Source organism: Poecilia reticulata, chromosome 11, assembly GCF_904066995.2.
Source record: "Poecilia reticulata chromosome 11, P_reticulata-male-v2, whole genome shotgun sequence".
Classification (NCBI taxonomy): domain Eukaryota; kingdom Metazoa; phylum Chordata; class Actinopteri; order Cyprinodontiformes; family Poeciliidae; genus Poecilia; species Poecilia reticulata.
The window spans coordinates 11,220,885-11,246,181 of NC_088840.1; the positions used below are offsets into that span (position 1 = coordinate 11,220,885).

General features: G+C 40.9%; 1 protein-coding gene and 1 long non-coding RNA gene across 2 annotated transcripts; one reads left to right on the forward strand and one right to left on the reverse strand.

Annotated features, from left to right (window-relative positions):
- Positions 1-1,611: 1,611 nt before the first annotated feature.
- On the reverse strand, positions 1,612-20,501 carry col1a2 (collagen, type I, alpha 2). Its single transcript, XM_081612372.1, has 50 exons — positions 20,298-20,501; positions 19,541-19,542; positions 17,476-17,511; positions 17,018-17,101; positions 16,503-16,559; positions 16,281-16,325; positions 16,058-16,111; positions 15,918-15,971; positions 15,753-15,806; positions 15,607-15,660; positions 15,159-15,212; positions 14,948-14,992; positions 14,749-14,847; positions 14,594-14,647; positions 14,278-14,376; positions 13,638-13,682; positions 13,129-13,227; positions 12,643-12,696; positions 12,456-12,563; positions 12,319-12,372; positions 12,133-12,231; positions 11,877-11,930; positions 11,681-11,779; positions 11,527-11,580; positions 11,379-11,432; positions 11,216-11,269; positions 10,733-10,786; positions 10,596-10,640; positions 10,420-10,518; positions 10,206-10,313; positions 10,053-10,106; positions 9,904-9,957; positions 8,866-8,919; positions 8,705-8,758; positions 8,469-8,576; positions 8,290-8,343; positions 7,877-7,930; positions 7,613-7,774; positions 7,371-7,478; positions 7,001-7,108; positions 5,390-5,443; positions 5,189-5,296; positions 5,053-5,106; positions 4,835-4,942; positions 4,691-4,744; positions 3,987-4,094; positions 3,643-3,886; positions 3,351-3,535; positions 3,017-3,259; positions 1,612-2,919 (listed from the first exon to the last, which is right to left on the reverse strand). Exons 1-50 carry the CDS (start codon positions 20,365-20,367, stop codon positions 2,773-2,775), a joined length of 4,056 nt encoding a protein of 1,351 aa, XP_081468498.1. The 5' UTR covers positions 20,368-20,501; the 3' UTR covers positions 1,612-2,772.
- LOC145553633 (uncharacterized) lies at positions 18,457-24,735 on the forward strand. The gene is made up of 3 exons (XR_014089690.1): positions 18,457-18,620; positions 19,398-19,533; positions 21,375-24,735. It is a non-coding gene; the product is annotated as an uncharacterized LOC145553633 (long non-coding RNA).
- Positions 24,736-25,297: the final 562 nt, after the last annotated feature.

Genomic DNA, 25,297 nt, shown 5'->3' on the forward strand with positions numbered 1-25,297 from the left:
ACCACATTGTCATACTCTAAAGAAAAACGGCTAAGGCTGTACAATCCCATGACACAATCGTCAATACTAATCCTCACTAGAAAAGAACAACACATTCATGATTGGCAGCACAAGGCACAATACAAATGTCACTGTGCAATCTGCCCTACAGGAACAGGTTTCCATTGGTTACTCTGAACAGGTGTGGCTGACTTTTTTTTATGGATATAGACTGCCATAGAAACTATGATATGTTCTAAGTTCACTGGGGTGTGCCATCCATTTTGATGAAGATACAAAGGTCAATTTACTAATTGTGCATGAAATTGCATAAACTGATTTTGCAAGCTGCCTAAATATTTCGCATACCAACAAAACATAAAATCTAAAACACCCAATTTCTGTACAAAAAGGTTTTGCATCAGATTCAAATCTGATGTGATGGCACAGTATAACAAGTGAAGGCTTTTAGTGAGGTTTTTACTAAACCTCATCCATCCTCAGCTTTATGTGTCTCCTAAATGGCTTTTTGTTGTAGTTTTTGTTTTTAATGTATTTATGTTTTGACTTTGTTCTAAGCCATTACCCAAATTGAAATACACAAACTAATTTTTATACCAGCACATTCTCTTTACAACTTAAATTATAAACTGCTTTTTTGTAAAGATTTCTAGGATATTGCTTTTAAGTAAATTGGACATAATTATTGTCATTTTGGATTTGATCAAACCGGCCAGTTTTAACACATGTAACATTAAATGCAGTTAATTTGTGATTTCTCATTTTTGTAGTATGTGTAAGGGTCGTAGATATTGGAATAGGTGTTACCCCAAACCTCCACACAGTGAGTAATATATGACACTACAAGTGAATTATATAGAATATTCATTAATTTATAATCTCATCTCCCCAAAGCTCCAGCACTTTTTACTATTTTCATTTTTGCATGTCTTCCTTGAATTTTCAAGCAGATTATACAGTACACCATGGCACCCAGAAATGTGTTGTCATATGCTCCCTTCAATGTTTGTATTATCAATAATTGTCCGTGTTTTTGCATCCACTGGTATTTTTAAATTTCTAAATATAAATTAGCTTTTACTCCGACTTATTGGCACTTATAAATCTGATGCCAGTTGTATTAAAATGAAGTGCTCAACGTGTTTCTTTTTGGCACCCTTTACAGTTAGATACATTTTATACCTCACTGCCATCTTGTGGTTGTAATTGATATTGCAGCTGACTACATTTAGCAGTGACGTGTGAGTTGCAGCTTTCACAAATCCGTCGCACCCTGTTTTCAAGGCATTTCCCCGCCCAGTTCCTGTAGTGTTCGTGGTACTGAAACCTATCTCAGCAGTATTTGCACCATTGAGAAGTCTCCAAAGGGTATTTCAATATCTGTCCTCGGTGCTTCTAAGTTATTTAAGCAGCGTGTGTAAAATATCTGCAATACTGGGTCATATAAAGAAGCTAAGGTCTATATAGTCACGCACCAATACAGTTTAAGCCTTGATCCAAACTCACGAGGTTTATTTGGATGCAAAAGCTGTTTTATGCAAGAAAAAAAAGCTACATTGGAGAATGCATATTTACAAGAAAAATGCACATTAGAAATCACACAATGACATGGAGAGTGTAAACAGAAGTTTACTATACATTAAAGTTGGATGTTCTGATGGGAGGCAACATAAAGGGGGATGTGACTCATGATCGTGTTCTGCTTCCACAATAGGAAGATGTTTAAGTCAATGCTGATACATAAATTGTCAGCACAACTAAGACCAGATGAAATTATATATATATTAAAAAAAAACTAAAAAAAAATATACATTACAGTGACACACCTTCAATGATGTCATTAAAACATAAAAGTCACTGCATGATTTGTGGGTTTTGGAACATTGGACATGCTTTATTTCAGAACTTTTCACAATTTATTTAAACATCTCACATATACAAAATAGGTACAATAGACTTTGTGGTGTCATTGTTTGAGAGAGAGAGAGAAAGGCCGCCTGAAAACCATTTGGGACTGGAGGAAAAGTGTGCTGTCAATGTGAAGTGGGGCAGTACAAAAGAAAAGCCTGAAAAAACTCTGAAGGACAAAAAAAGTCAGAAAAAACAAAACAAAAAAAAAAAACAGAAAACAGACATTAGACATAAGGGTTTTGGAACATTCCACCTGCTTAAAGTGGGGGAGTATCAGCGGGATTGATGTAAGACTCCTCACAGGTCAATACAAAGTAATACAGTAAAAAGTGGTTTGTTCCACAGCTGCATTTAGCACCATAGGTCTCTGCTTCAAGTAACTGAGCACCTTCCAAGCAGGACAAAGCTTGAAGCATTAGAAGTCTTAACATCTCGGTTGTGGACTCAGGTTTTTGTCAATACTATTTTCTTTGAGTACAGGCATGAGGTAGTTCAAACCTTTTTTGTTCTTGGAAATTGTGGTTTTAAACCTCTTCTTTGGAAGATATACAAAGACCACAAAAAGTGATGCATACTTTCAGCATTTTTATTACACTTCTTTTATTTTTTACAAAAAAAGATGCCATGATGTTCCACAACAAGGTGTTTTCCCACGTCTCTTTGGGTTTGGCTGTATTAATTTGCATTGCACAAAATCTCCGTTCAGTCCATTCGGTCCTCTCCGATAGTTGCCCATCTTAAGCAAGTGGATGTGCAGAGAGAAGTCAGCATTCAGTACAAAAAAAAAAACAGAGAAGGGCAGAGATTTCTTTTTTTTTCCGTTCTTTCTCTCTTTTTGATGTTAATTTATCATGAGTCTATTTACTTGAAACAGACTGGGCCAATGTCCAAACCAAACTCCTGATCAGCTCCACCAATGTCCAAAGGTGCAATGTCGAGGATGGGGAGGCGAGTTGGTTTATTTGTTCTGTACTCAATCACTGTCTTGCTCCACTCACCAGTGTGTGTCTGCAAAAGGCGAAGAAAAAAAAAAGGAGATTAGACATTGAAAAACGGTGGAGTTCAATCTCTACAAAGAGCCTAAAAAAGCCAAAACTGTACTTACAGTGCAGCCATCCTCCAGCACGGAGAAGGTGAAGCGGCTGTTGCCCTCGGCCCTGAGCTCCACATCGTTGGAGCCCTGGAGCACAACGGCCTTCTTCAGGTTGCCGCTCTCACCATCCATGTAGGCAATGCTGTTCTTGCAGTGGTAGGTGATGTTCTGGCTAGCCTGGTTGGAAAGCAGGCGCATGAAAGCCAGCTGCGTGGCCATGCTCTGTGGGCTGAGAGTCTCGTCGTTGTAGGTGAACTGCAGGGCAGAACCAAACAGAAAAGTGAGGATTTCAAAGGACGGCCAAATTCAGGGTAGGCATTCTTATTTGACTGCGTCCCTCTCTCACCTCGGTGCCGCCGTTGATGGTCTCGCCGAACCACACGTGCTTCCTGTTTTCTGTGCTTCTGTACCAGTTCTTGCGTGCAATGCTCTCTGGATGGGCATAGATGCAGGTCTCGCGGGTGGTAAAGTCGCAGAAGACCTTGATAGCATCATTGATGCAGCCCTGGTTGGGGTCAATCCAGTAGAATCCTGAGGAGGAGAAGGCATGGGGTATAAGTCGAATGTTATGGCTTTCGAGGAGGGTGGCAAGCTAATATAAATGCATCATACTAAACCAGGGCCTATAAGCTGCTTACCGCTGCTCCAGTCGGGGTGGCTGAGCTTGATGTCGCGGCAGGTGCGGGCCGGGTTCTTTCTGGATCCCTCGGGGGTAAGCAGGTTGTCAATCTGGGTGTTGAGAGACTTGATGGTGGCATCGACTTCGTAGTCCTTGGCTCTGAGAGCTGGCTGATCAGCTCTGTATTCGTCGTATCCAGAGACATCGTATCCGCCACCAGATGGGCCAGGAGGTCCGGGCAGACCAGGAGATCCAGCAGGGCCCTACAATGGACATGACAGTTGATCAGTAAGCTGCAAACCTATCTAAATCACATAGAACACAAATATGTCTGATACATAGGCTATGGAAAGTCAAACTTACAACTGGTCCAACATATCCAGGAGGTCCACGGGAACCAGGAGGACCCATTGGACCATGTGTGCCAGCTCTACCATCTTTACCAGGGGGTCCATTGGGTCCAGAAGGTCCCTAAAGAAGAGATAATTGTTTACAGTCATTTAAAATAATGTACGGCTAACAATTATAGCATGCATGGAACTTGTAGGTCCAGTGTCAAAGAAGTCTTTTAATAGGCAACCCATTTCTTTTTTTCTTTTTTTTTTGCAATGTTGTGTGAAAGAAATCTGCTAACGTGAAGAAATGCTGCATTTGATTTGTCAAGAAAGTCAGAGCTCAGTCCTGGGAATGCAGTCAATACTTAGGATACCCAGGAGATGAGCTCCTTCAAGTTGCAAGCCAGAAAATCTGCAGGATTTGCTGATTGTTGTGATGCTAACCTCAAGAAGCAGTGTGCACTAATAACGTTTTTTTTTTTCTAAAGCACCATGATTGCAAATAGAGGCTGTGCTGCATTAACGTGGGGGTTCTTTGAGACTTTCCCACTAAGAGTTTCAGGGAGATTGTTGCTGCATTTCTTAATGGGAAGTTGAAAAATTCAACTTTGATTAAAACACACCACAACATTGGACAACTTTGAACTAAGTTTTGTGTAAGACAGTGGCTTCACACTTATGTTCACCTCAAAAACAAATCAAGAATAGGCTCTAATTCAGCATTAAACTCACTCTGGGTCCAGCATGTCCAAGGGCTCCAGCAGGACCGCTCTCACCAGAAGGTCCCTGTAGGAAAAGGAAAGTCCCAAATTATACACATTCTGTATGCCTTCCATATCCCAAAATTTACACCTGAGTCAATAAAATGATACTCACAGAAGGTCCAGGCATTCCCTGGAGACCAGGATGTCCACGAAGACCCTTCATGCCTCTGTCTCCCTTGTCTCCAGCAACTCCCTTCTCACCACGAGGTCCAGCAGGTCCCTACAACACACAGGTATCAGCCTTTATTTCCGTCGTCACACAAGGTCATAGAAATGTGTTGTTGCTTTGTTTCATGGAACCAAATTGTGTGGCATATTTATTGTACTTACTGGGACGCCTCTGGCTCCAGCGGATCCAGCGGGTCCAGAAGGACCTGATGGGCCCTAGGGAAAACATCAGCAAATATGTGAATGAGACACCATGAAAGGTAAGCTATTTGAACAGACAAAGAAGAACGATAATTACAGCCTCTCCACGGTTTCCAGGTCTGCCAGCACCTCCAGTTGGTCCGGCAGGTCCGGGAGCACCAGCAAGTCCCAAGGCACCAGGGGATCCAGGCTCACCGCGGTCTCCCTAAGCGTGACAAACAAGGGAACATGCAGCTCAGAGCGTAGTGTGTTTTTCTCCTGCAAAAAGTCATGTTTAAATGTACCCTCAGGACATTACCTTGAATCCAGAAGCACCGGGACGACCAGGGGGTCCATCGTTACCAGGGCTACCCTGTTTCGGAGAAAGAGTGGGTATAAAGGCAAAAAACATTCATTAACAAACTTTGTGAAATATACATATGAGATGCTAAAGCAAGTAATGTTGTCCTTAATTCTTCTTGATTAGCTCCAGTTTCTCTGTGTATGCAGTTATAGTGGGCTACACTATAATAATGAAACCCAATACTAATATAATTATTTCTGTTTGTCATGTTAGAAAAAGGAATTATATCAGTATATCCAATATATTGATTCAGTATATAAAGAGACAAAACATAATAATGCAATAGCATTATTTGAAGGATGATTTAAGTTTGTAATTTCCTTTTTTTTTTTTTACCATAGGCAGATAGGGTTACAATCTGCATTTCGGACATAATTTATACTTGTTAAGTCATGGACTAATGAAGAAAAGTAATATCTAGGTCAACTTGTAACCCATTTCTCTCTAAAGCTGTTTTGAGAATAAGTATGCCAATTCCATAAACGATTTATTGATTAAAAATTTATTGAAACATTGAGAGTTTGTCCACTTTTCTTCATCTTGCATCAGTAGCGATATTACAACTGTCTCAAACCTTGAAGTAAACTTTTAAAAGCTGAAATTCGCCTTCCAAAATTTCTCATTCAGAATATTCCTGCTGGTGTTTGACGCTAGGAAGAAACTGCAGCACAGTTACACATTTTAAGCACAAACTGCAATAACAGACATCAGAGATGTTATCTGTCATTAGCTTAGCCAATCAAATGGCCTACATTAACATTTTTTATTTTTTATTTTTTACAGATGACCCACATTTGGGAAGCAGGGTTCTAAATATTTTTCTAAAACTCTGAAATCGTTTTAACCATTTTCTATCTTTAAATAATGTAAGTCTTATGCTTATTGATTGTATTTAGCCTTTTTTAAAATCATAGTTAGACACAACTTCTCATTTGACAAAAAGCAAGAGTCATTCTGTTACTAGAAAACCATCAGAGGTAAGAAGTGTGTCATTATTGCTAAAAATGTGCTCATAATCTGGGTCATCTGGGAGAAGCAAAACGAGGTTTTAGCCGTCCATAAGACAGAAAAGCATACCGAGTATAAGGTAAAGCTAATAGCCTAGCAACATATCCAGGCTAACCATGCAGCTTTGTTGTTTGTTGTCAAGAATGGGAAAACATTTCACCTACCCCTTAAGGAGGTGAACTAGTCAGTCTATTGCTTCTACAAAATGGTGCTGTGATGAACCTGGAAATTATAGGATGCTTCCTTTTACCAGTGACTTTCCATACTTTTTTCCCCGTTTCGTTTGGTTACAGTTACTTGACTTTCTGTTTAATTTATGCTAGTTTTGTTGCTTGTTCTGTGTAAGATGAGTCTGTATTGGTTGAGAAATAAGTTGAAAGTGTTTATATATATATATATATATATATATATATATATATATATATATATATATATATATATATATATATATATATATATATATAACTACACTAGGACTCAAATATTAAGCAATCATTCCTTTCTACATTTCAACACAAACTAACTAGCTAACTAGCAGATTTTCGGAGTAAGTGTTACCTCGCGTCCAGCCTCTCCTTGAGGTCCGGTCATACCAGGCATGCCAATGTTACCAGGGGGACCACGGGCTCCAGATGAACCAGGGGGTCCAGATCTGCCAGGCTCTCCCTGTAATTATATAAAATAGAAAATAGGGTGAGACATGTTGAAGCAGATAGGATGTTAATTATCAATTGAAATACATTCCAGTTTATCACTGGAGCTGTTTAAAGATCTGTGATCCTTTGCTTGAACAGTTTTATTACATTTCTGTGCCACTGAGATATAACGTGATTGATAAGGTGGCTTTCTACCTTGTCCTTAGGCCGGGAGGGGGGGGGGGGGGGGGGGGGGGGGGGGGGGGGGAGTGTAGGCACTAACTTGCACTTACCACAGCACCAGCACCACCAGGTGTACCACGATCTCCTCTAGCACCAGGCAGACCAACGAATCCTGTAATTCCCAGAGGTCCAGTTTGTCCAGGAGCACCAGCAATTCCCTGACGATACGCACAAACACTCATGATTAATCACTATAACAATTTGAGGTGATGTGTAGGGACATTTCATTAAATTCTCTGCATTTTTATTATTCCCCCGCCATGTTTCTTTTATGTGATTTCGTAGTACTTACAGCAGGGCCAGACTCTCCGGAGGGTCCCTTCTCTCCGGGAGGACCGGGTGGTCCAACCATTCCCTGCTCACCAGAAGGACCAGCAGGACCAGAGTCGCCACGGAGACCACGAGGTCCATCTTTGCCAGAGTTACCGGAGGGGCCAGGAGGTCCCACAATACCCTGAGAAAAAAGGAGAGAGGGTTACAATGTGTAATGTGTGGCTTATTGTGTGTGTGTGTGTGTGATTGTTTTTATGGAAAATTGCACAGTGAAAGTACTCACAGCAGGGCCGGGAGCACCAACTCTGCCAGCAGCACCAGGCAAACCAGTCAGACCCTGAGCAAAAACACACACAGAGGTTAGAAACAGAGTCTTATAGGCATGCATGGGCTTTTTAATAAAAAAAAAATTTTTTTTTAAAAACTGAACCAAACACAATTAATTAATACAGCATATCTTATCCAGTAAGTGCCTTTAAGGTTTATGTGTATTTTTTGAAAAAGAGTGTGACCTTTATAAAAGCTAAGCATGTGTTACATCTCTGAATTTAGCAGATAATGCTGCTGTATCCCAACTATTAGGAATAAGGAGGTATGCCACAAAATGGACTTGAAATGTGACGACAGAAAGCCTGTGTGTGACAGGTACATATAAAACATGTGTTACTGCATTTGAGCTTTTAATCGAGTACTCACTGGAGGGCCAGTTTCTCCACGAGCACCAGTAGGTCCAGCAGGGCCAGAGGGGCCCTAGATAGCAAAAAAAGAAAGAAAATAAAAATCCCTTCATCTTTTTAAATATCGTCATATCCTATGACGCTGTTTAAACTGCAATCGTAACAAGAGTGAGAAAGCAAGACTGTGCATGTGCTTACAGCAGGTCCAGACTGTCCAGCGGGTCCAGCAGGGCCAGCAGATCCAGCCTCTCCCTTAGCTCCGCCGGGTCCACGCTCTCCTCTGGCTCCGGACTGACCATCGAGACCCTGTGGGAGAACCAAAAGACAGCTACGTAAACGTCTGGACAAGCTTTTGTGCTCGTTAAGCAAATCTTCAGTATATACGTTAATCCCAATCTCATTGTAATTTTAATCTATTAAAGAATCAGGCTTACAGGAGGTCCAGCAAATCCGGGGGCTCCGGCAGGTCCAACCTCTCCACGCTCACCCTGTAGGTAAGAGGAACTTGGTCAGAAAAGGCTCACTAAGACCTTATTTTATGATGACATGATGATGATGAAGTTAAGGTATGTAAATAATAGGAAATCTATCTTACAGAGGCTCCACGAGGTCCAGCAGGGCCAGCAGGTCCAAAGGAACCAACTTCACCCTGAAAAAGACAAAAGACAGGATGCGAATTACTCTAATGCTTAATCAACTACAATATATGTCTCAAACTGAATGGCTTTTTATGTGGTCGCAACGCCACATAAATAGGGCCTTCAAGATAACAGTTGTGTGCGAAAATCTTATTTTAATAAATAAAATAAAAGCACTTTTTATCCATAGTCTGCCAAATAACATCAACGTGAAAAGATGTTCAGTGTCATTTATTTTAAGAAGTACTTATCGATGCACACGCAGCTATTTATTAATATTTTCAAAGCATGTTAATGGGTTTTATCAGTACATTCTCTCACAACTGGCCCTTCCAGAAATATTCCTGATCTTGATGTGGCCCAAAGTGAAAATGAGTATGACATTCCTGAATTATACAATCTTTTTATATAAATAAATACCAAACAGAAAATTCATCCCATTTCTTCTGATTATGATATGTCATATAAATGCTATATGTGTATCTAAAAATATTTATGTTTTGTTAAAAATTAACAAAATCAATTAAAATAATGACAGATATGGAAGAAAAAACTATGAAAAATGTGTCTTTTTAAAAAAAAATATCCAAAAATATCATCTTTTGCTAGGTTATTAGCTGGATTGGTGCTGCAGTTTATAAAATAGCCACCAGATGGAAGCAGTGAGACTTGCTATAAATATAGCAATTTGGTACAGGTTTAATTTGGATATTACCGCAGAGAAAAGCAAAAGATTTGAAAACGAACTACAGGTTTGTTCAGAATTAATATTTTTACACTTCTGTAATCCAAACTGCTTTTCCTGATAGTTTAGTGTTGCAAAGCGTTGGTTTAAGAAGTCTATCTTGATGGTTGGCAGGTAAGAGTTGGCAGGAGTCATTCATATACATTTATTTTGCTCATATTTGTTTGTTTGGCAAGAATAGTCCTGCGCTGGTGTCATTTGCCAAGATTTGTCCAGTTATCCATTTCTCGCAACTAATACACCAACTGACCTTATCACCATTGGCTCCAGTGGGTCCAGGGGGGCCAGGAGGTCCAGCAGGGCCCTGGTAGGAGATTAAAGGGGATAGTTAATAAGGGGTACAAGCTCCAATATTTTGCTTTTAGGTGTATCTCAAAAGAACAGGAGAGTTTAACTTACACGAGCGCCATCTCTGCCAGGATTTCCATCAGGGCCTCTGTGTCCGGTCTCTCCCTGAAAATGAAAGCAGTAGTTAGACGGGCTGTAACTTTCAAATAGAATATAGTAAAAAAATGTGGATGTGGTAGATTTTTTTTCCTCTCTTAAATTTACCTTCTCGCCCTTGCCTCCTGGACCACCGGCTACTCCACGCTCACCGGGGATTCCAGCAGATCCTTGATGTCCGGCAGCCCCAGCAGCTCCAGCAGCTCCTGGCTCTCCCTAGCAGCAGAAAAGAAAAAAAAAAGTCATTTGTTTTTTTCTCTTCCATTCATTTAAAAAAAAAATCATAATAGGTTTTTGATATATTTTGCTTCCATTGGATTACCTTGCCACCATCAGGTCCGGGGGCTCCAGCTGGTCCACGGGGTCCAATTGGTCCCTGAGCTCCAGCAGATCCAGCAGAACCTGGGTTACCACGCTCTCCCTGCAGAGTATAGATGCTTATTTAAACCTCTGATCTCCTGGTTCTTGAACATGCGTGTGAAAGCAAAGTGACCTCACCTTGCCACCACCTGGTCCAGCGGCTCCCTGCTCTCCTGGCATACCCTGGAGCACCACATCGTTTTGGTTAGGTTTGGTTAGACTGCACCAACATTTGTGTTTCATCCGCGAAACTTGTTATGAGCTCATTTACTTACTCTCTCTCCAGGCTTGCCAGCCTCACCGACAGGTCCAGCAGGTCCAGGCAGACCCTACAAACATCAAGTGTTAACACAAGATCCAACAGTGCCAACAAGAACATAGTAAATTGATTTTAATTAATAAAACAAACAAATAAACAAACAAAACAATACAGAAACTGGTATCAAAGTGCTCTTTACTATCAGATAATTACCTAAAATCCAAACCCTCAGAGTATTTCTCACTAAACAGACAAAAAATGGTGATGTTGCCCTCAGAGGGTAAACAACATGAACTTGCTAAAGGTTAACTTGCTGAATCTGGATGGAACCTATGGGCTTTTGAAGCCATGTATTTCTCAGCTAAATTAAGACCAGGACAGGACATGAAGAAAGATGTCCATAAACATTCAATGCTAAGATGACATGTAGCCATCAGAAATGCTTTTATCTCCTTGTGTCGCCTCCGTTTTGGTAACCAGAGGAGAGAAATGTTCAAACCTGGAAGCCAGGAGCTCCAGCTGGTCCCTGCTCTCCCTTCTCACCGGCACCGCCCTACATCAAGGAGAAGACATTCTTGAAAATGGATGCTAAAATCCATATTTTGGATGGTTCATTTGCAAGAACCGATATTACAGTAAGCCTTGTATGCAGAAACACGTACAGCAACTCCCATGGGGCCAGTGGCTCCGTTGTTGCCATCAGGTCCAGGGGGTCCCTGATGACAGAGACAGCAAGTAAGCATACAGCAATATGACACAGAAATTTTTGCAAATGTTAATGCTTTTATAGCATTATATTTTCTGACATACTCTCAGTCCGGTGGGGCCACTGGGTCCCTTCTCTCCAGGTTTGCCAGGCTCTCCCTGAGGGAAAACAGGATTTATAGGTAAGATGGAGCTGAAACAAACGGGTACAATTTGAAGAGCTCTTTTTTTTTTCAGGTCCTGCATAACGCCCACTCACAGAGGGTCCTTTGGGTCCAGGGAAACCAATGGTTCCGGGCTGGCCTCTAGGTCCAGTTGGGCCGGGAGGTCCAGCACGGCCATCTTGTCCAGAAGGACCCTGGAAGACGAAGAAGTGTTACCTCAGTCCATCGGAGAAACGGTCATGAGACCAGCAGCAACTCTCTAGAGAGAGAGTAGAACTAAGGTTTACTCACAGAAGGTCCCTCCTTTCCTGGGGGTCCAGAGCTTCCAGGGCTTCCTGGGAGACCCTTTAGAAAACAGACATGGAGAAGTTATGAAGAGCCCACAGTTTCAGGGGGACTGCAGAAGCAAATTAGCTTTTACTATAATCTGGTACAGCGCATCAGTTGATGACATTCTTGTTTGAGTTGTACATCGTCCCTTTTATAAACCAAGTTCATTGTCACTCTAAGATGGTCTATTCTTCCTCTACATGAAGAAATGGCTCACTCTGAGACCGGCAGGGCCAGGCTCGCCAGCACGACCGGCATCTCCAGGGGGTCCACGAGGTCCAGCAGCACCAGTAGCACCACGGGCACCAGGCATACCCTGTTGTGGTCAGAAAGTGGTCAAAATTAGAAATATAGCAGCTCCCTGAATGGACAGATGTTTGAGTGTCTTGGGCATAACGCTCACAATTGGGCCACTTCTTCCATCGGAACCAGGCAGACCACGGCTTCCGGGAGCACCCTGAGGGTGACACGCGGCTATTAGCAACTGAAGCTAGGTCAAAGGTCAAACACTACCATAACAGATTATGGGAGGACACTTACTCTAGCACCACGGCTGCCAGCAGGCCCATTAGCACCAATCTCACCAGTGGGTCCTCTCTTGCCCTCCTCGCCTTGAGTTCCGGTAGGTCCCTGAGGGCCAGCGTTACCCTGAGGGAGGCAGCAGTGAGGTTTAGCGCCTTGAACAGATTTGCTACTGCATGTTGAATAAATCATCTCTTAAACTTACAGGCTCTCCTTTGCCACCAGTGTCTCCCTTGACACCCTGAGGACCAGAATCACCCTAAAACACACAGAGAAATAGAAAAGCAATTCAACCAAAGAGCAATCATATATGTCATAGGTGTTTTCTTAACATTTACCAGTAAAAGCATCACGTGTGATTAGTGTGCATTGCTAAACAGTAGCATTATCTCTGCATTTGGACCTGCAGAGCAATTGGCTTTCTTTTGTAAAGCTTCTGCAGTACAAGCACTGCTTCTACTCCATTATTATTGCAGCAATGCATATGTAAAGTGCTATAAATTTGTACATTCTGTGCAATCTGTCACTTATATTAATGAAAAAAAGCTAAGAGATAACATTTTAGAACTTGAGACCAGTCGAAATAAGAAGTCAGAATCACAAAGGCTGAGATGTGCGAGCCGATCTACATGTATGTTATGAAGCAGCAGTTGATCGAGTGGATTAATCTTTCCAGAGGGTTTATACTCACAGAAAGTCCTCTTGGTCCAGCAGCACCCTGAGGTCCCTGAGGTCCAGGTCCTCCTCTTGGTCCGGGGAAACCAGGAGCTCCAGCAACACCGGGGGTTCCCTTTACAGTAGGAAAGGTGACAGGTTAGCATTGGCACTTGGTAAATCTTTCAGAACCAGAGTTCAACATAGTGCCCTCTGTTGTCTTTGGTATTTTTTTACATCCAACTGATCATCAACAGGAATACAAAAACGGTTGAGTTTGTGTGTGTTAGGTGTTACAAAGCTAGATTTTTTTTAATGCATCCAACTTATTGAGTACATAGACAGAAGCTGATAGGTATGCAACTAAAATCTGATATGGGGTGCAGTCCAACTCAACAACTAAAGGAAGTGCACACTTTTCATTAGGGACTGTTTAGACTGTGTGTATTTGGTGTATAAACATGTGGACCTACTGCAAAATGATTTACGTGTATGCAAATGATAGAATACACCAAAAACTGATTCAGTAACAGAGTGCGTACTCACAGCAGCTCCCTTGGCTCCATTCAGACCATTAGCACCAGGGTTGCCCTATGGGAAAAGTAGAGAAAAATTAATTTAATTAAATTATTTATGTTTACATAGCCCCAAATTACAACTAATCTAACTTATCAAAAGGCAATTTACAAGCAATCTCAGTTAAAATACAGTTACATGGAATGCGATCAAATTTAATTCTACTACAATGTGGTCATACAGTCGGATTCAGTCCAATTACATACAGTGCTATGAAAACCTAACTAGTGCATGAAGATTATCTAAAAAGTCTAATAAATGTTTATGATGAAATGTTTACAGAAGTGCCTGAATCCCCTAAAAGTACAATATAGTTACACAGCACAGAAACACTATTCCTCTCTCTGTTTTAAAATTATATTAAAAATTATTTCTATATATCAAGTGAATCATAAAAATCAGTTCACAGAAGTACATGTTAGAATATGTACATGCCAGAACAAAAAAAATAATTAGAAGTTACCACTTATTTTCAAAGAGAAACTACGAAACAAGCCTCTTTCCAAAGTTCAATAGTATAACATGGACTAAAAGTCATCTCCCAGACAAATAATAGTTTTAAAAATATGCCAGTTGACTATTTCTTTTCTTTTTCTTTTTTTTTACTTACAGGGGGACCAATTGGGCCAACAACACCGTTGGGTCCGGGCTCTCCTCTAGATCCCTGAGGTCCAGATGGGCCAGTGCCTCCAGCGGCACCGAGCTCTCCCTGTTAGTGACAACATTTGAATTATTTTTCATTTATTGGTGATAGAGAGAAGGCTGTGATTAAGAATTAAATGTTATTTGAAGAAGTGTGTGTTCAACAATGTATAAAATGCTGAAAATACACAATATTTGTGCTTTTCATTTGGTGATTTAGTGTACAACAAAAAAAATAGACTACAAGATATAGTTTTCTAACGTTTTTGTGACAAGACATGTACCTTGGGTCCAGGACCACCTGGGAAGCCTGGGGGGCCAGCAGCACCCAAAGGACCCTGGACAAAAGAGGAAGAACAATCGTGGTGTGAGGAGTTCTCTGACATCAACAGTGTCTCTCGCTCATTCCTTTGACTGGAAATAAAGAGGGTTTACTCACAGCTGGGCCAGCAGGTCCAGAATTGCCATCAGAACCACGAGCACCAGCAGGACCAGCAGGGCCGGGGCGGCCTCTCTCACCGGACTGACCACGTTGTCCCTGAAGACAGACCATCCAGCAGAGTTAGCCAAGACCACAGCTGATGGAAACACTTACAGGAATATAAGATGAAGAATACTGAGTTTTATTATGAACTTACGGCCAGTCCAGGACTTCCAGAAGATCCAGAGGCACCAGACTCACCCTATGGGAGAGTTAGGAAAAAAACTAAAATGAAATCCCCATTATATATGTAATTATAAGCTAACATATGAAGTAGATAAGCACAAATAAAGAGACAGGCTTCCAATAAAAATAAAAAGATAAGCAGAAAGTGAGAAAGTTAATCTGCATGTTGAACGGTGCCGTACCTTGGCGCCAGCAGAGCCGGGTTCTCCCTTACGTCCATCAATACCAGTGTAACCCTACAACACAGAAGAGTAGAGATGATTAAAGCTATTACTAAGAGGCCAACAAAGATCTAATATAGTAGCTGTTATTTTTTTAAGGATCTGTTATAAGGAAGTTCTTGAAGGGAGATGGAGTGAAGTGAAAATGTATGTGTATTTCTCTGTCCTAATGGTCAAAGTTCAAGTGAAGAATCAATTCAATTAATTTTAACAGGAGGCCTTCATTAGGTGTCAATATGAAAGGCACCACTATTAAAATTCTGGCATTTTCAAATTATCCAGGAATTTCTTAGGGTAAAAAGAGAAGGGTCAGATAATGAATAATGAGCCCCAATATATTTCTATTCCAAGTTCAAGTTCCAGCAAACAGGCTGGGGGTGAAAAAGTAAAAAAAAGGTAAATCACTCACTCTGTGTCCCTTCATCCCTGGAAGTCCAGGAGTTCCTGGGAATCCACGAGCACCCTACAATTCCAAAGCAAAGAAGTTTAGGAAGCAATAAAAATGCTGAATCTCAATTTAAGTCGCAGCTCCGTGTCCCGGTAAGAACCACTCACCTGAGGGCCGGCGGCACCTCTGTCTCCGGGCTTGCCAGGTCTGCCATTGTTTCCCTATGAATCAATAGAAGAGAGAACTCACCATTAGCTGTTTAATGGATAAAAAACCCAAAAAACTACTCAAATTAGATCAAAACAAGTGCTGAAAAAAGGTCGCAAACATACATCTTCTCCAGATTTGCCAGGTGGTCCAGGGGGTCCACGGGCTCCAAGGGGGCCCTGAAAAACAAAAATCAAGTATTAAAAATCTTAAAGGTTGCAATGGCAACTCGAGCTAGTAGGAAGATTTGAGGGAGTACACTCACATCGTGTCCAGGCTGTCCAGGTTCACCAGAGTGTCCAGTCTGTCCTTGAGGTCCCTGTTGAATAACACATACATCGCTAAGAATTTATGTAAAAACATTTCTGCTTTGCCTCCCTGGGCTCTTTCAACGATGTATCTTTTTCATTTTCCTTTCGGATTATTACAGTCTTTACGGATTTGAATAGAACCTGAATTTCAAGGTGAATTTTGAACTATGCCCTTACCTGGAGTCCAGGCATTCCAGGGGAACCTCTGGGTCCCATCATTCCCTGATAAGAAGAAATGTGAAATTATTCATCTCAAGTCACGCTGTGATGGATTTAATCTGAAAGCAGCAGATAAATTATGTTTATCTGCATTGCTTTTAGATATTGATACAAATCAATATTTGCCGTTATTGATTTGAGACAAAATAGGATGTATTGAGGTAGGGGTAGGAAACTTACTGGGGGTCCGGGTCCAGGATCGGGGGCTTTGGCACCATCATATTGAGCAGCAAAGTTCTGTTGAGCAGGTAAAAAACAGGACAATGATTAATTCAATTTAATTCATGAGTAAACCATACGATGCTACTGCCAGGGTGAACATTAGCCTCACCAGGGTCACAGTAATTTCAGTCTTTACATAAAAGACAATCTAATTTTTTTAAGAAATTCTCTGACGAAATAAATATACTAGTTTTTACCTAAAATATTACTGACTAAAACTGTTTTTTAGCTTTTGTACAACGTTCCAGTTGCCCACCAGTGACCTAATTTGGCAGCATGCATGTGTTGTCTTAGAAAAGTTCAAAAGGGCAAAGGTCAGGAGTCAATGACTAAAATCATACATGCATCTGTTATGCAACTCAAATGAAGACACGATTTTGTGACATCAACAACGTTTCTTGAGACTATTTTTAAAGATGCATGAATGTTTCTCGGAAAACTGCATATTTCTTGAGTGTAAGAGGGAGACGTACTCCTCCGAGTCCAGGGGGGCCAGGGGGGCCGGGGGGGCCGGGGAGTCCGGGTTTGCCATCTTTTCCATTAGGGCCAGGAAAACCCTGGAGAAAAGAAGATAATCCAAATGACGACGTGTTACGGATTTAACAAACCAAGCATGTTAGTAATCGGACAAAACTATTACAAAATTACATGCTGCAAATTTGTTGTAAAAAAAATCCCATAAATGCTTGTCATTGTGAAATATTTTTCAGTGACTGTAACAGCAAAAACACTAAATCTTTGTCCTGTAAACCTTTATGTTAAAATTCCCATCAGGGGCAACAATAATCATACGCATGGTAAACAAAGGGGAGTGGCAAACTGGGGCTAGTAGGTCAGACAGCACCAAGAAACTTCACCAATCACTCATCAAATAATGCATATATGAGTTCACGTGGCAGATCAAAGGTAGCAGAGTTTTAATTCAGCTTACCCTGTCACCTCGAGGTCCTTTGTCTCCTCTGGGACCCTGCAGCGCAGAAATCACTTGGTTAGACCACAACACAGATTAGACGGCTTTAACATGCAAGTACTCCTATCAGGAATCAAGTAGAAGACTTAGGCCTCATTGCATGAGTGGGAGCTATGTTGTCAGAACACTGAATATGCACTGAACAACTTGATTCATTGGTTGGGGGTAGACACAAGCTAAAGGTCATCTTAAATGACCTTACTGGAAGCTGCAAATCTCTATTCCAGTCAACTTTGTGCTTTGTGGATCTGACATTCCAAGTACTAGTCCAATAGATCCATCCTATGCTATGAAGTTACCTAAACATTATCTTGTATATAATGGAAATAAATACATGTACTGATATTTCAGCATGCTGTTGTCTTACTTTGTGGGAATCTGTGATTATTATCAGGCATTGAAAGACAAACACTGAATACTGCTTTCCACAACGTCAGAATAACATAAGGCCTCAACAGTGTAATGAGTATATGATATAAGTGTTCAACATAGTGCACAAAAAAGTTGAGCTCAATCATTTCTTGAGAATAAAGAAATAAGTCTCGAGGGTTCCCTTAAGGCAAGTAATATTCTAAAATGATACCAAAACCACGCAGTGTACACCTTAAGATGCTACTGCTGCTAAAGCTCCAACTGTCAAACGTCAGGCTAGGCAATCTCTATCAAAGCAGAGTGATTCAGACAGAAATAGCCTTTTCTTTCTTTTCTCCAACTCACAGGCCTGAGATCAGACCTTGGTCTTTGCATCTATCTGAGATGAGAGGCAAATACAGACTCCAAACTGACTCAAAGTCAGCTAGTCGTGAAAAACCTCCCTTTGGCCCCCTCTCTGCTGTCCTCAGAAAGGATCCTTTGTGCCAGGCTCTCATGGGTGTCTCAGCACCACGGTTTTAGCTTTCACTGACACAATCTAGAGCCAATAGGACCCTTACCTAACGATGGACAGGAAGACAGAGGAAATGCAGAGAGAAACAGCTCAGCTCGGTCTAAAAGAAATCCTCTTGCCGTGACTGAGATAGCTCAGACTGGTCAGCAGTGGCTGACAGCAGCTTTTTCCTGACGTATTTCAAAGGATTCGGAAGACTTGACAAGGTGGACTAGATGAGGTAAAGCTGTGTTTTAGATATGCTGTTATGAGGGGTAGCATGCATGCATACTAACCGCTGTGGCATCGTAGAGATGATGATGCGGACGAGGAGGGAGGAATGGAGAGGGCAGGGGGAGAAAAGGGAATAAATACTCTGTTAGAAAATGTCAAAATGTACAGAGCAAACAATCTTGACGTATTCAACCGTATTTTAGTTAGATAATACCTTATCTATTAAAAAAAAACAAAAAACAAAAAAAAACATGATGTATTGACTGAAGATATTAAATTAAAGACAGACTGGGTATATTTTGTGCCTTGTGCTTTCAGTGTTGCCTGAACGTAGGGTTGCTTTTCCTTCACTCATACCCTCCTTGACATTTAAAGAATAAAAAAGTATATAGTAAAACAAGCAAGTCTCCTCTCATGCGGCCTAACACGTCTCAGCTCAGACAAAACTAGGAGCTGCAGGCTCAACAAACTCAGTGATTCACTGTAACCACTCCGAAGCGTTTTAACCGTGTAATGGACGTGCATCGCCGGGAACCTGCAGCATTCCAGATATTAAAGCTGCAAATTGCTAACAGGTCTGAACTAGCAGGGTATGCCTTCGAGACTAGAATATTTTTGCCTGCCACTGAAAACAAGGCAAAATGTAGGTAATTTCCAATGACATCTGTAACTTCCAGTATACTGCAATGTGCTTTAATTCTGTTGCTGAGCTCCTTGAAATAAGACAAAGGTGGTATTTAGTTTGTCTTGATGACTGTTTGCTTCTCTTGTTTATTCTCTGAAGCAGGTGAACACCGGTTCCTCCCTGGATGGCTTTGGGATCAGGTGAATGACTGGGATTGGAGCTGCTGGGACCTCCCTGTGAACTCTGGCATGTCATGTCCAAATTGGTCCAGCAGGTGGCATACCAGAGCGTTAATGTGAGACTGCTCGCCTCATATGCCTTTTAGCCTTATAACGCCAAAGTCACACCTCAAACTAAAGTTAAGTGAATTGAGTGAGGTATTTTCTTTGAAATTCTCAAGTTATTTGGGGTTATTTTCAGCCTTCAAAGCAGGAACTTTAAAGGGAGAGGCAACTTTTCTTTCTTAAATTAAAGATTCCATTTTTTTTTAATTTTCTATTAATTTAGTACTATATCTATCTATGCTATTTCTTACTAGGCAAATTGTAGCTTGTGGAATGAATTAAAAAAAAGGGTCTAAATTCGTGCCAAATAGGTGCTTGCCTCCATGGCCACCAGGGGGAGACAATACACCGTGAAAGGCAAAGCTGCGTTTCTTGGCCGTGTGGATGGAACAATGTGTCCAACGCCCCACATAAGCTTTCCATCCAATTTTTCTAAAGGATAGTGTCAGTGGTAATTCAACATGCATTAAACGATGGGGGGAGACTTGTTATGAAGATCTCACCCCACATAAATATGTTTTCCTTACTTATCCCTTAAAAAAATGAGACGACAAAAAAAAACAAAAAACAAAAAAACTAATCAGATAATAATCGTATCCTTTGATAAAGTGAAAAATCCTCTGCATGAGCTCAGTCCGGTTGAGTTCAGGTTGACCATCATCATGTAGGTCCCAAACAAAAGCCAAGCGAAAACATCCTCAAGAAGTAGGGACCCAGAAGAGGGGGGAAAAAGTATAGATCCATCACAGAGAAAGAGTAGACAATCAAAACTTACATTGGCATGATGTTAGGTATAACGTTACTGCAAGCAGCAACAGAATCCGAGTATCCACAAAGCTGAGCATGTCTAAACAGACATGCAGACTCCTTGTGCCGCAGAGCCCCTGTCTTTAAACCACCTTTAAGCAGGCATACAGTTGTGGTGACACGAATAACTCCAAACTTAGCAGAAGCCTGCTGCCGTGATGCTAGAATAATAAAGATCTATCAGGCCTATTTATACGGCAGGAGGGTCCCTGGTCTGCGTGTCAAAAGTCGGCCCGTCAGCCAATGGGAGAGGAGAAACAAAATCTGACTCCCATCCCTCTGCAGCTTGGAGGCAGTCATGTGGTCCGGCATCTCCCTGCCTTTTTTTCCCCTCTCCACCAAGAAACAGTTTGGCAGAGGCTTTGGCGATGATGACGAGTGCAACGTTTTAATTAGATCCATTCTTTTTGAGGACGTGGACAGCGTCGAGGTTTATAAGGGAGAAGAAGGCCTAACTCGAGTCTCTCTTTTTACAGAGCGTCGGTGCAGATCAGGTCAGCGAGCCGGGCCATGGGCGTCTGGCCCTGCGCGCTTATACTTTTGTGCGTAAAATGCGCACGAGAAGACGAGAGTCAGTGGGGATATTTTACCATCGGGAAGATCTGAGTCCACCTCTACTCGGATTTTATTTTATTTTATTTTATTCTTTGCAACTTATGTTGAGATTCTGCGTTAAATAATTTTGGACCGGACGTTTGCGTCAAAACTTTGGCGCGCGGATTTGGCGAATCTCTCATTTTTCTCGTTGATTTGATTGAGATGAAAGCTTCACTTCTCCCACACGTTAACGCATTATGCAGAACTCATCCACTAAGCATTTAAAAAAAAAAATAAAGTCCTTATGTACAAGCTTTAACTTTTACTGAGTCAGAACCACAGCAGCGTTCTCTCTGGGAAAACTCCGCCGGAGGAATGCAATGTTTCACACACACAATACTAGAGGAGCCTTCAGACTGTGAAAAAGGCAGGTGTGAGAGAAGATCTAACTTTCCTCCTCCCTTTGCTCTCTCTCTTTCTCTCTCCCCCTCTCTCTCTCTTTGTGCAGCTCTTACCTGCCCACATGACCAGACATGTCACCCGTTCCACCACAACTCCAACAGTATTCAGCCAGGGCCACATCCAGCATTTTATCATGTAGACTAATGCTTATTCATATAGTTATGAGAATAAAGACCCCTTTCCTCAGATGATACATGATTTGGGTGCTCTTTTTGTACTGTGGTGCTGTCTATGCAGCCCAAAATATAGAAATGGCTCTTGATTATGGTCTTTTGTTTTGTTTTTTTTTTACATCCCCTCCTCTTGCAGACTGAAACTTGCCCACAACTTTTGCACCCATTGAGAGGCACCACTCTACAAGATTTCCACTTAAATCTTACACCTGAATCAATCCTGAGAGATACGACAGAGTGACAAAAAGGAGAGGAGGAGCGAGTGAGATGAAATGTGATTTAAAGATGGCAGCCCTCCCACTCGCTGCAGAGCTACTCTGAAGCCCTAAAGTGGGTGGAAGAGACCAGACAGGCAGCGCAAGGAATTAAAGATGGCTGAAAAGCTCCACATCATCAGCCTTAAGAGCTCCTTACTGTGTGATTACAGTCGAAAAACGCTGCTACACTGTAGCTTTCAAATCATCACAGGAGACTATTTGCTCTTAAAACCGTTTTAAGTAGTAATGCGTAAAGATGTGTGGATATGGACACGGATTTGATTTGAGATGCAACCTTCCACCAGAAATGACAAACTTTTAGATGTTCGACTCTTCTCTACTGCAAGCTGAGCCTGCATGCAGATCCCTAAGGATTCAGTTTAAACTCCATCCTCGCTCACTTTGATCTCTCTGTGTGTCCCCTAATTCAGCTCCACTACAATTTAAAATCTATAGGTTTCCTCTAGGATAACATCAATTGTACAAGTGCAGTTTCATCCCTGGTGAAAAAAAAATTGTCTGATGTTATCTTGTCAGTCTATATCTTTGGGAAGATGCAATAATCTGTAGAAATGTGAAAATGAGCCACATTTCTACAGATAAAAGATGATAGAATAAATGTTCCCATTGTTTAGTAATATTTGATTTCCACACTGACAATAAAGTTCACGTAAATCCTGATAATTATCACATCACTACTACAAACGTTTATATGTTTTATTAGTAATAGAGCAATACAAAGTAATCCATTATTGGTTTAAAAAAAAAATGCTTCGCTATTAATGATCTAAAAACTGTATCCATTCGTATTCACTCGGCTAGTCAAACCTCTATAAACTGCCTTCCATGGCTGTTATAATTGGAGACAAACCATTCTTTGCAAAATAGCTCAACACCAGTTGAATTGAAGAGACAGTAACATCATTTTGTAGTCAACGAAGTCCACTGCAATTAAGTTGCTTTGTTCTAAACACTTCCATTTTAAAAGTGGCCGAATGTTTCAGAGTCTTTGTCTTAGTGGAAGGTGAACCTCTGCACCTTGTTTGCAGTTTCAATCCTTTTCTTCCAGGATTGCCCCGTACTTAGCTCCATCCTTCAACTGGCCAACCTCCCTGTCCAGAAGAAAAACAAAACTCCCACAGCATGATTCAGCCACCACCTTGTTTCACTGTGGAGATGCTGCTAATAACTTGACCTCCATTTGCTTTCTGCCATTCATGACATTTTACATTTAGATTAGAAAGTCAGGAAGATGTCAAGAAATGTATTGAAGTCTGATTGGACCGGAGTTCTTTCTTGGTCATGTTGATGCTTTTCGTGCACCAACAAAAAGCCTCTTCAGATTATCTTTAATTATACTGAGCTTAAAACACACAGATGGACTCTAATTACTAATTAGATGTCTTTAGAAGGTTTTATTTGGTGAATGTCGGTTATGAAAGGGGGCGGAGGCAAATTCGAACCCCTTTGCTCAGCTTAATAATTAATATAAAATTAATTTTTCAGGGGAGTCTGAAAGAGCAGAACCTGTTATCCTTCTTCCACTGGGTTCCCAAACTCAAGTTTTTGCTTAGAACTGAAGCAGGAAGAGAAGAACGGAACAAAAGCATAGAAAAACAATATGTAGAAAGATCATTTTAAAGAAATGTACAGTGTTTACATTGTGAGATCAAAAGCTCTCATACGGAGGTAGGCCCTAATTAAACGGGGCATTGCATGTGCACATAGTGGCAGACATGCAGGGGCGGATGAGGTTTTTAAATTACAGCCTGTGTTCCAAACGCTTCTTTCAATTCAGGTTGTTCCATGAAAGCCTTAAGTCGACTTTCTTTATAGGAAAGAAAATGCAACACAAGTGATTTCAATAAAAGGAAACTTGAATTTATTCTGGTATTTATTGTTAAAATAAGCCATTTTTTCACATTCTTTCACGAGTTCGTATTGAAGACCCGTCTACCAAAGTGGAATTTAAAATAACATCGATTCTTTACCAAATAAAAATAATGTGGATTGAAAAGAGAAGAAAACATAAAAGGTTAAGACAATCTTTGAGAGACAGAATTTGGGCTTGTTGTAAGGAAACAAATTAATTCAAACTTTTATGATATGTTTTTTTTTTTATTCTATAGTTTTGTCTTTTCACCTAAAAAAGTAAACTATTATAAATATTTGAGGCTGCTGTCTCTGCAAATTACCGTCACTGCATTATCTTTCAGGCAGTCACCTGGCTGCCTTAGATTTGGGTCCTTCACAGCATGGAACGTGACAAGATAGTGATGAAGAATGAGAATTATCGTTAAATCTCCAGACTTGGTTTATGTCTGATAATCTCAATGGCATCTTAAATATTGTTCAGGTGTTTTAAGGTTAAATTATAGAAAACTAACGTGGTCCAGGTGAATATTTTAATTTTAGTTATTTTGCTGGCTAAAATAGGCAAAACAGGGATCGGGATTTTCGTCTATTTAACTGTAGCATTCTAATGTTATGAAGAGGCAAAATATATCTTTCTACTTCCGGTGAAGGAGTTGAAAAATGTGAAATTCTCTTAAGTGTGCTAATATTATCTTTTGGCAACTAGGACGTCACCGTACCTAATCTACAGATGATATTTATTTAGAAAATTTGTGGTACTGTACATTTTTTTTTTAACATCATTAGTAGTCAAACTGATTCTGATGGAAATGTAACTTTTCATTTTTGATCTGTTTCATGTTGTGGAGTGACTTACTTCTCTGCTCTAGGACTCCGGGCACTCTTAATGTGGAAAACGCAGGCTGGGTTAAAGAATTTGGATTACTGGCTGGCTAGACAGGCCTGAGCGCATATCTGCATGCTGAGGCCTTTGGTGAAATTCACCCTGCTGTCTGTCTGCACAACACTGGAAGAAATGAAGGGGAATCAGTTAAAAACAGGCTTGGATTTTAAGAAGCAGTCATTCAGCCTAAGTACCTGAAATTATACATCTTGGCCAAGATTGTGACGTGTAAATGTATGCATGCTACTTCCCTGATAGGATTTTCCTGTAGGAAGGGAGCGGATGGCGAGAGGTGTGTAAATATGTATCAGTGAATGCAAGCTGGAGTTTTGAAAACCCCGTGAATCTGACTGAATATATTGTTTCATTTCACATGAAAGGCACATTTTTAAAAGTCTGGATTTTGTGGACTGAAGACCTGGGAAGAAGCAAAATCCTCTCTCTCAAAAAAAAAAAAAAAGGACAAGAAAAGGACAAAAATCAGAGCAAGGCACCTCCCTTAAAGGGAAACAACCCCTTGGTAGATTTGCTTCTATGTCTAAATGACTCACAGTCTGGTCAGCAAACGCATAATAAACGTGACAGAAATATCCCCACACAATGTCAGCAGAGTCCACGGCAGGCAGTTAATTGCTAGATAGAGCTGGGCCGTGGTTTGAGAAAGAAGAAAAAAAAATCCAGTGAGACTGGGAAAACGAGTGAACGTTCGTATGTGTAGTGTTTCTTCTGTCTGAAACTGTATGAACGTGTAAAGAGGGAGTGAGTGACACTCGTAGCACAG